Source organism: Arachis hypogaea, chromosome 6, assembly GCF_003086295.3.
Source record: "Arachis hypogaea cultivar Tifrunner chromosome 6, arahy.Tifrunner.gnm2.J5K5, whole genome shotgun sequence".
Lineage (NCBI taxonomy): Eukaryota > Viridiplantae > Streptophyta > Magnoliopsida > Fabales > Fabaceae > Arachis > Arachis hypogaea.
This window is the reverse complement of record NC_092041.1, coordinates 68,765,050-68,776,330: the sequence shown is the minus strand read 5'-3', so window position 1 is coordinate 68,776,330 and position 11,281 is coordinate 68,765,050. Positions and strand designations below refer to the sequence as shown.

The window sequence follows — 11,281 nt, the reverse complement described above, 5'->3', positions numbered from 1 at the left end:
AAAATTCATCTGTAATTTAAAATTTTTCATCTGAAAATTTTAATTTAAACCTAACTTCACCCCGTCCTATCGAGCTCCTTTCACACACATAAAATCACAGATCAAACGAGTTATTCCACTCTCCTTCAACGAGCTTCTCCGTCGCACGAACTTCTTCTTCTTCTTTCCTCACTCACGGCGCCACCGCCGCCACCCTAACCACCACAGCTACCTTCTCCTTCTTCTCCTCTCTTTTAAATACTGAACCAGTAGAACACAGCCCCTGTCTCTCTCGTTCTTTCTCGTTCGCAGAACAAATCAAGCTCAAGCTCTTGTTCTCTTCGTCTCAGGTGAGTTCCAGCACCCCAGCGCCACCTGTAGCAGCGTCTGTCCCCACCACCGCGCCTCTCTCTCTCCTTTATCCCCAATCAGTTTTGGTTCGCATATATTCTCAGCGCCGCAGCCATCATCTCCTCTAATCAATGCTTCCAGGTTTTGGTTTCAAAATTCTTTTCATTTCTGTTAAGTTCAATTAAATTTTGTTTAGTTAGTTTGATTTTAGTAATTAGTTTAGTTAGATTTATTTTCTGATTAGTGAATTTTTAGGTTTTGATTGGATTAGTTTTAGTTAGATTTGTTTTTTTTATTTTAGTAATTAGTTTGATTTAAAATTTGTTGTTGAAACTTTTTTTCTCATGGTTTTTCAATTTTTGGTGTTTCCTTTCACTGCACTATCTTTTTTCTTTTGCTGCTGCTTCTCTCTGCAGTGTGTTAGTGATCCTTCTAAAACAATACAATTAAGAATTATGCTTTACAAGGGTTGAACTTAGTGATCTGCTTAGAGCTCTGTTAGCTGCAATTCTTCTATTCCATATGTCTTACTAATGAATCACCTGCAGTTTTTCTATTGATGATAAAGCCATCAGAAGAAAGCGCAAATTTTTTTACTGATGATAAAGCTAACCAAGGCAAGCTTGTCTCTACTTAAATCCTCCTGCATATATACGATAGAATAATATTCAGTTTGGATAGTAACCAATTTTCAAATAAGTCCATAAAGTTAAAAAAATTGTAATCGTGTGTGTTTTTTTTTTTTTTGTGTGGAGGAAAACATTGTTACTGAATTGAGAATACAGCATGGAACAAAGCAGATTGGTTTCATAGTTATTATGTTCACTTCTTCTGTTGATGATAGAGATTTTTGCTGCTGTTCTTTCTTCTTCTGGCATAAATTATGAAGGTTAACCTTTCTTTAATTTTTATCCCCGCTTCCCTTTTTCATTTTGATCTTTGGTCAAGTTAATTATGCTGAAAATTACTAGGAATGATAGCTGAAAGATTGATGATGATGCTATTCTGTGACTTGTTATTTCCTTTTCTTTTTCGCCTTGAGAATCTTAACTCTTAAGTACTTCCTAATTACCTGTTACATAGTGGCATATTCTCAAGTGAATCAATTGATGGGAGGTTTTAGTTCTTACCCTTCTTTCTGTTTTTTCACTGAACAGTTCTAACTTTGATGGCGATAAAGAATGAATTGAATGATCCTCACAATGTCCTGGAGAATTGGGATAGTAATTCTATTGATCCTTGCAGTTGGAGGATGATTACTTGTAACCTTGATGGCTCTGTTTCAGTATTGTAAGTTTAGATTTTGAAGTGTTTTATGAAAGTAGCAAACAAGTTTCAAGATATTTATATAGGAAAATGAACCAAACAAATTTGAGTAGTTTGAATTATTTTTTCTTTCTTCTAAAGATCTTTTATTTTCATATAAGGGGAATGCCTAGTCAGAACTTGTCTGGTACTCTATCTCCTTGGGTTGGAAACCTTACTAACTTACAATCTATGTAAGTTGTTCGGAATTTTGTTTAAGTCTCTTGTGTAGTTCTTGCTTTGGATGTTGGTTCAGTTCTGAATCAGTTGCCTTTGCTCTTATTGATTGAATGAATCTTTATTTTCAAATTCTTTGGTGCATTGATTTATTATAAACTTATATTCACTCAAAGTAGATGCAGTTACAGTGATGCTTAATTGGTACAGGTTGCTTCAGAACAATGCAATTTCCGATCAGATTGCTACAGCAATTGGAAGCATAGAAAAGCTTCAGACACTTGATCTCTCCAATAACAATTTTAGTGGTGAGATACCGAATTCTTTGGGAGGCCTCAAGAACCTGAATTATTTGTAACTTATATTACAGATTCTAACTGTTCAAAGTATTGTATTTGATACTTATTTTATGTGTCATATAGTTTATATTTCAATAAATGGTGCCTTGTATTTTATTCAGGTAGGTTTTGTTGTTGCCTTTTTCAATTCCTATATTTTTGCTTTCCATGTTTGAGAAGTGGTTTTGTTTTGTTTTATTTTGATTCGTAGGTTTTTTTGAGAGAAGGATATTATGTAGAGAAAACTTTCAAACAGACCGCTGAGATATTGAAACAGAGAGGGATGGGATTAGAGTCACAACTTGATTCTCTGGAAGTCATAATCAAGGACCTTCAAGCAGAGACCATGTTTTTCGGTCAAACAATTGCTGAAGCTGCGGTGCATTTCTAATGTATAATTTGGACTTAAAAGACATTTTTGAACCTGTTGATGCATATTTTTTCTTTATTATTATTATTATTATTATTTTGAAGGATTTATTTTTATTTGATTTGTTAATTTTGTTTTTAATATTTTAAAGCAGGGAAATATGGACCTCTAGTGCAATGTAATGTACATTACTCCTTAGCATATGACATTGAAAGCAAATATATTCTTGTGATATATTTTTAATGGGATTTGATCCGTCTTGTGCTTTCATTATGCATGCATATAAAAGTGTTCATGAAGTTTTCTTAACTGATTGATTTGCTTGTGATGATATTTGATTTTGGTACAGGAGGGTCTTGTGGAGATAAGGGAAGACTTATAGAAGGTTCTTACAAAGGAAAAACTAAATCAGGTATGTTCATGGCTTTTTCTGCTTTATAAGGTCTAAGATTATTTTTAGATGAGACAGACTTGCAATACTACCAAAACTTTTAAATTTGGAGCCATGGTGCAAAGGTTAGTAGTTAACATTCGAAGTTTTGGCTGTAAAATCAGCTTCTTGCCAAATTCAAACTAACCTTACCTACGACACATTCATACTGACCCTTCTCTAGAGTCAGATAACATGAAAGCAAAACTTATATTTTGAGTCTCTTTATCTTGATTGTGGACTGATTTTTGCATCTATTGTTAATTTAAGAAAAGATTCATGAAGTCATCTAACTTGAACCATTCTACCATTGAATAGAGTAGCACAAATAATATGCTTATGTATATTTTTTTTCTAGCATCTTTTATTGATGCATTGGCTCCGGCAAAACTTGAAGGAATTCTCATGAGCCACCCTTCCATTGAAGATGCAGCTGTTGTTCTGTAAGTATACATATATAATTCTTGGTGAATTTTTTGGTGTAGAAAGAATTATTTTTCTACATGTATAGAAATGCAGTGTATGCTATAACTATGCGACAAGTGTCCCACTAAAGGGACAGAATCTGTCTATCTGCATAGGGATACTATAGTATCACGTGATGAGGTTGATAAACAAATATATTATTAGTAGTAATATGTTAACATAATTGTGGGCCTATGGGCTTATAAGTTAATTTCTTTTTTAAAGACAAAAGAATGGTTTTACTGTAAAAGTTGCTAATGTTTTTAGAAAGTTTACTTCTTGGATATTTATTTATGCCATTTTAGTCTCTCTAAAATACTTTTTTCTATTTTTAAATTTTATTAGATTAAAATTAAATTATAAAAAACATAAATATAAAAAATACATTATACAAGAGTATTTGATAACTCAGTGAAATTGTTTATTATTTTAAAAATTTAGTAAGTAAATTATTTGTAAATTAAAGTTAAGACATAATAGATCATATTATAATTTACGCTACAATTTTTATAGTTGTATGTCATTGAGAAGAAGAAAACATTTCATGTAATTTTATATTAGAATGAAAAAAATAATGAAAATGAATTAGGAATTCTTATTTTTTTTTTTTACTTTTTGAGATATTTTTTTTTTGTTTGAAAAGGTAGATAAAGAATCTATTATATATATACCAAAATAAAAATTACTTTGGTGTAATAATTTTGTTCCTAAAATATTTTGTTATATATATCTATCACAAATTTTGTTTACAATTTATTAAGTTTAAAAAATTTATTATCTTAAATAATTATTTTTTATTATATAGATAATATTTAAATAAATATATATATGTTAATTAATTGATTAAATTAACCATGAAGAGAGAGATTTTGTTTCTCGAATTTTATGGTCCTATATATATTACAGAGAGATTTAAGGAAAAAAAAGGAAAAAAAAAATAATCTGTGAGAGTCAGTATGCTTAGACTTTTATTGTATCTACGTATATCTTTATTATAAAATATAAATTCACCTTTTTGTCCAAAAAATTAAAAAGGCTTAATTTACAAGCCCATAATTTTATGCTAACATAATTATTACTAAACCTCATATTATCATAGTTGTTTATAGTTTCATCACATGAAACTATACTGTACCAAGTTTGGAGATAGACTGAATAAAGATAGATTTTGTTTTTTAGTAGGACATTTGTCACAGTTATATCATACACCATATTTTTACACATATAGAATGAGATCCTCTTCTACATAGTAAAATTTACCTTATATGTATCTTTGAAATTAATTAAGCTAGTTATTAGCTAATAATAATTATTGAGTAATAATAAGTAATTAAATGGTTGTTGCACACACATGCATATGTAGGCAAAAAGATGATGTAGCTGGTGAAGTTCCAGTTGCTTTTGTGGTGAGGTCATCAAATGATCCTATTACTGAAGATGCTGTCAAGGACTTTATAGCTAAACAGGTAAATGATTTATACTTGATTAATTTAATTGTATTTGATAAGAAGATAATTAATTAATAAGACAATGCATGACATTTTTTAATTTAATTGTTGTGAACAGGTAGTATTTTACAAGAGGCTATATAAAGTAATTTTCATTGACGCAATTCCAAAATCTTCAATTGGCAAGATATTAAGAAAAGAACTCAAGGCAACCCTGCTATCTAATTAGCTATTTGGCTTAGCTTCATTTGTTTCTTATATATAATAATGATGTCAACGTGATAATTTGTATACTTTATTCTTTATATTAGATTCAATACTATATGATTATTTTAAACCAATTTAATTCAATAATTAGTTCATTTTTTTGTTTAAAGAATATTAAGAATTAAATTTTAATATAATACAACTTTTTTACTGTACATGACTTCTTTAACTATCAAGCATTTTAATAACAATGTTTCCTCAGGTACAAGAACTAGAATTGGAACTTTCATGATTCCACCACCAACATCATTTAACACTTCTACACAGCCTCCATCAAAGAAAAAGAGCCGGCAACCCAAGTTTTCTTCTTCTTGCTTAGCTTCATTTTTCTGTATTTCATTATAAGTGGAAGATGCAAAAAAGGTAGAAGATGCAAAATATAAAGACACTAAAAAAATAGGGGCAGAAAAAAAGTTGTTCTAAGACAGACATTTTGTCTGCCTCTCTACCTATATCTTTCTCGAGACAGGTTTTGTCTCCCGTATTTCTATCCTGGAGACAATCTCCAAATGTGGCCTTAGTCTGTAAGAACAAGTATTTTTTATGATTATCCATTTAGAGATACCATTTATTGCACCTAACTTAAGGGATGTGAACCTTTTTGGTCCTTGGCTGCTTATATCAACAAATTTGAAGTTTTCTGAATTCATTTTTAAAAATGTTACTAGAACATTAGTGATAGAATAGTACTGACTGAATTTTCTTCATGTTGTATGCCTTTAAATTGCATTTGTGATGATTCTCAACGGGTATTTCTTTGGAGAACAGTTTAGAATGAACTTTGGTGGCAACCACTAGAGTGGCATTTATTACGGAGCCCCTGTTTATGATGGTTATGGATATGCATTGCCTCCTCCTCATGATCCAAGCATATATGCTGCTGCCTACGCTGCTTACCCTATCTGAGGCCACCAACAACAAGTAAACTGAATAAATAAAGTGCAACTGCAGGAGTGACTCCTCTCACAAGTCACAACAATAGCATCATGCTTGAATGAGGAAAATTAACTTTTGATTTGTAACTTGTTTGATCTGTTGAAAACTCTGATAAGAACCCCCTCCTAATTGTGGAGTGGAGTTGAATTTTAGCATCCTGAAGTAGCACTTTAGGGATTAATTTAATGATATGATTACATTCATAGGAATATAACTATAATGAGGAACTTGTTTATTGGGATGGTCATCTTATTTTTTTGGAGCATCTTTTTATTGAGACAGTGAAATATTGGCTAATGGTGTTGAAAAATAACAACTAATTTTATAGGTATTATGTAATGAATATTATGTTTATTTATGTGATTTTTTGCTTTCTTTTTTTCAATTTACAGAGTGTTTGATGGAATAAATTTAGAAAACAAATCTAAAGTATTTATTTTACAATGGAAAAATTTAAAAAACATTCTATTTTACCTTACTGACGGATTTATAGACGAATTTTCTGTCTGTATTCAGAGTGTGGGATGATTTTTCAAGGTTTAAATTACAGACAAAAAATCTGTTGAAAAATCCATCTATAATTACAGAAGAAAAATCCGTCGAAAAATCCGTCTGTAATTACAGACAAAAAATCCGTCGAAAAGTTCATTGTCGTCGGGAAATGGATGGAGAATTTACAGAGGAAAAATCCGTCGGTAACTGGTAAAAATCCATCGATAATTTTTCGACGAAAAAAATTCGTCGGTAAATAATTTCCGACGAGACTTTTACAGAAGGACAAAATCTGTCGGTAATTTCATCTGTAACTGAAAATTCGTTTGTAATAAAGACTAAATCTGTCTGTAAATCTGTCTGTATTAATCCATTTTCTAGTTGTGTAGATATTTATATTAAAAGTAAATTATAAAAAAATTATTTTGTATTTTTTTAGTTCTAATAAAAATGCTTATTTTAAAAAAAATAAAAAATTTTTTATTACGAGAAAAGACATTTTTTTAAACTTTTCTATAAACACTTAAATAGCTTCTTAAAAAGTTATACTTTGGTTTTAAAAATTGCACCAGATATTAATATTACTATTTTTCATAAGTCAAAAAATAAAAAAATAACTTTTAAAATTTTCCAAATGACCCCTTATACTAATAACACTCATAACACTCAGAGAACAAAATGAGATGCTCCATGATCTTTATAGATTCAAATTACACTACCAAAAATACGCTGTGTATCGTCGGTGGTAAAGCCATGATACTTGTATTTGCCAAAGCCTTAATTATTTCATCATCATTATCAATGGTGTTCCTGTGTGGTAAGTTTTGTAGAGGTATAGTTCGTCTTATTTAGGGATTGAGTTCTCTTCTGTCTGAAGTGAAGAGGTGTATGCTGGCTTCAAGAAAAAAAAAAGATAATGATGGACACCTACAAAGATACTCTAACACCGAAGTTAATAAGAGTAAAAAATGACATAATATTACTCAGAGTGAGTAGTTTACGTAATTAAAATTTAGTATTTATAGAATGTTATCCTCTTCAGAGAAGCTAAAAAATTTGTCTGATCTTTCAATAACTATTTTAATTTATTTATGAGTGGGTTATTATTAGCGAAATTCTCTTTAACTGAAAATAAATACATTTGTTATTGTATTTAAATTCTAATTTATAGACATAGCTAAAACAACCGGATCATGTGGTAAGACTCAAACTCTTACCAAAGTCCCAAGATCTCTCAGCCTCATTCCTTGGAATTAAAACAGAGTCGTCCAAATAAGATACATATATAAATGTGTTGGTAATAATTATTAAATCAACTTGCAAACTTTTCACCCTTTACCAAAAGATATCGGAAGTTTAAAGAAATTCCAAGTAGACAAAGATGTTGGCTTTTGTTAAGAAATATTCCTATATAGTTGCATAATTTTAAAAGTCAGTTATTAACTAGCCATGGCATATTGCTTTCACCAAGTCACAAGGTTATGAAGACACGAAGAAGATGCCATCAACCAAGTGTTAATTCAAGTTAGTAATTCCATATGTTTCTGTCGCCAATGATTAATGTTAGTTTATTAATTGTATAAATAAGTGGTTCTCTTGCATGAAAATATATTAAGTTGTTAATTTTTTTTGAGCATGTTGTTAGTGAGTTTGAGAAAAACAAAATTAATAGTGTTATTTACATAAATGAATGATCCTAGAGTTGGTTAAATATGAAATTTGTACTTATATTTAATATTATAGCTAGTTTAATCCAATGGCAAGTGTTTGTGAGGTTATGAGATATAGAAGAGTTCTTATAGAATTGTTTCTTTACAGAGTTAGTATGACAAATATTTTTAATGTTTTGTGGTCCAGTCTTAAATTAGATGAAAAATTTGATTATAAAAAATTTTAATATCTACTCATTTGAAGACTCAAAATATATGAAACTTCATTGAACTTGATTTGCAAGGAGCTAATGCTACTAAATATAAGAAAGATCAATTGACTCTATCTTAAATTTATCAAAGTGTAAATTATATAATATTTGACAAAATAACAAATGCCAAAAATGTAAAAGAAACTTGGAACACATTGAAGTTGTCATACAAAAGTGTAGATAAGGCCCAAAAGACAAAGTACAGTCTTTTCAAAAAAATATAAAAGGTACGAGATGTTTATCTTAAAAACTATTGAGCAATAATTTATTCATGTTATAAATTTTACTGATAAGATGAGAGTCTTTGGAGAAGATATGTCCAATAGTAAAGTGGTGGAGAAAATTCATCACACCATGTAAGAACCAAAATAAACGTTTTAATAAAATAATAATTTAATTATCCAAAATAGGTTCAACAATATAGAAGTATTCTTTTAAAAATATAAAGGTGACATTTGAATTCAATGAATATTTCTAAGTGGAAAAATATATCTTTTACAGAGAATTTTTGTAAAAATGCGTACCGGCACTTAAGCCAGTAGTACAGGCTCTAGTCTGACCGGAACCGCGTATTGAGAAAAATAAGATTTTAAAAATTGAATTTATTATTTTGAAAGGACAAAAATAATTTAGAATTGAAAACCAGGCACTAATCTTTAAGGTTTTGGCCCAAAGTGGACCAAACGGACCTAAAACACTAACAGGTTAGACCGGACCCAAGTTGAGCCAAAACTCAACATATATATACCTCACTTAAAAGCCAATTCAGCTCATTTCCACCCACAAATAAGAAAAGGGGCACTGTTGAGTTGAGAGAAGAGAGGAAGGGTTTACTATTCACATTCATGTTGATTCGCTTATAACTTGAACTACGGAGCTCCGATTGATGAGCCGTTTCCGGCTATGCATCGCTCTTTCCGAGCCTGTCATTTCTAACTAAGCCTTTTTGATAGAAACTCGCATCTCCTACTCCATTTTTCTGTTCTAAGTAATTTCGCATTTTTACATTTGGTTTTTGAGTAGATTTTGTGATTTTTTTGTTTAGGGGTGATCTAGCATTGGAATATTGTTGGGTTTTGCTCCTAATCTCGTTGGATAAGGTAATGTCTCATTAAATTCTTGTGTTTAGTTATTTTTGTGAACCCTAGGTTTGATGTTGGTATGTTGTATGATGTTAGATTAAATTTTGGTGTTTGTTGGAGTTGGTTTGAGGCTTTTGGATCAAGCTTGGTGGCTTCATTTGGTGTTTGGTGAATTTTGGAAATCGGCCAAGGTATGATTTCAATTTTCTTTATGTAATATCTAATATTTCTAGACACTTAGGCTAGTGGACCCTTTAGGATAGAATTGAATTAATGATAATTGATGATGATTCTGATGTTGATAAGGGGTATGAGGATTATTGGTGTTAATGATATATTATGATGTTGGTTGATGTTGATGAGTGTTTATGATGATTGTGGTAATATGAATGTTGATAATGATTGCTAATGTTGAGGTTAATGGATGAGAAGTATAAATATTGATGTTGATGACAATTGGTGAATGATGTGAGTTTTATAAGGATAAATTTGAGGAATAAAGATTATGATGGATCTGGTTAATGTTAGATATTATTTGGTGATGATTATTGATGTTGATGAGGATTTGTATTGGTTGTTGATGTTATTGTTGGTTGATGATGATTATGGGTTTTGATGCTATATTGTAGAATACTTGGATGGTGTAGGGAGGTGATATGTTGTTGAGATAAATGAAAGTGTGTGGATATGTGTGGAATGGCTTGAATGCTATTTTGGGTAATGAACTCTTGGTTTAGGGTTGAGGATTTGGTAAATTTGAGGATTTGGGCCAACTTTGGTGGATCATATCTTGAGCTACAGTTTTTGAAATTGATTGAATTTTACATCAAATTAAAGATAATTTAAAGAGCTTTAAAATGGTATAGATTTTGTAAAAATCAAAATTTTGTAGAGAAATATATGATCGTTAGAAGTTGGTGTCAAAAATCTGAATTCTATGATGTTGTAAAAAATTTGAAAATCTGTCATATGTGCCCGCGTACACCTCTGTGCGTATGCACGGAACAGAGTGGGTGTTTCAAGTTGTGCATACGCACAAATTGAGAAATCCTTCTGGTTCGTGTGTACGGACAAGCCCTGTTTTTCACCTAAAACCTTGTTTTTAACTGTTTTACCTTTTTGGCAAGCTTGCAAACTTTCGTAATACTTATTTAAAACACTTTTGCTAGTATTTTAGGCTTTGAATTAAGGGAGAAAATAATAAGTGAATAAAAAGGGGTATCTTAGTTGAGTTTAGAGTCGATGATATAGGTTTTGGAAGGTTTGTGTAATTTCTAGCTTGAATTGGTGAATGTTGAGTTGTGAAATGGGAATGCTTATGATGAATTTGAGAAATTAGAAACTGGTGATGGTTATGATGATTGAGAACTTGGAAAGGAATGATAAATTATTGGATTATATGAGAGTGTGCAGGGCCTATATCCCTGGCGTGGTAGTTTTTCTGTTGCAAGAGTGTGCTAGGCCTATATCCCTGGCGTGGCAGTTTTTCTGCTGCAAGAGTGTGCCAGGCACTATATCCTTGGAATGAATTATGGTGAGACAGTTGTTGTTTCCTTCTCTACTACAATCGTGTGCAGGGCTTATATCCATGGCGTGGTAGATTTTTCTGTTGCATGAGTGTGCAGAGCCTATATCCCTGGCGTGGCAAGAAGGCTACATCTGGGAGGATGTGTCGGGTTGACATTTATAGACCGACAAGTGATATCACAAGCCAATAGGA

General features: G+C 31.0%; 1 protein-coding gene across 12 annotated transcripts; it reads left to right on the top strand.

Annotated features, from left to right (window-relative positions):
• The first annotated feature begins 71 nt into the window (after positions 1 to 71).
• Positions 72 to 5,779, top strand: LOC112696674 (LRR receptor kinase SERL2-like). 12 transcript variants are annotated; one of them, XM_072197048.1, is made up of 12 exons: positions 72 to 471; positions 879 to 947; positions 1,488 to 1,620; positions 1,758 to 1,829; positions 2,023 to 2,120; positions 2,235 to 2,272; positions 2,362 to 2,529; positions 2,870 to 2,932; positions 3,309 to 3,393; positions 4,779 to 4,881; positions 4,982 to 5,071; positions 5,333 to 5,720. In XM_072197048.1, the coding sequence occupies exons 1-8, from the start codon at positions 462 to 464 to the stop codon at positions 2,900 to 2,902; spliced, it is 621 nt and encodes a 206-aa protein (XP_072053149.1). In that variant the 5' UTR covers positions 72 to 461; the 3' UTR covers positions 2,903 to 2,932; positions 3,309 to 3,393; positions 4,779 to 4,881; positions 4,982 to 5,071; positions 5,333 to 5,720. The 12 variants fall into 12 exon arrangements, with proteins under 12 accessions (XP_072053149.1, XP_072053151.1, XP_072053153.1 ...); XM_072197050.1 differs by having other exon boundaries at positions 2,362 to 2,542; XM_072197052.1 differs by lacking the exon at positions 5,333 to 5,720 and adding an exon at positions 2,675 to 2,698 and having other exon boundaries at positions 2,362 to 2,542; positions 4,982 to 5,204.
• Positions 5,780 to 11,281: the final 5,502 nt, after the last annotated feature.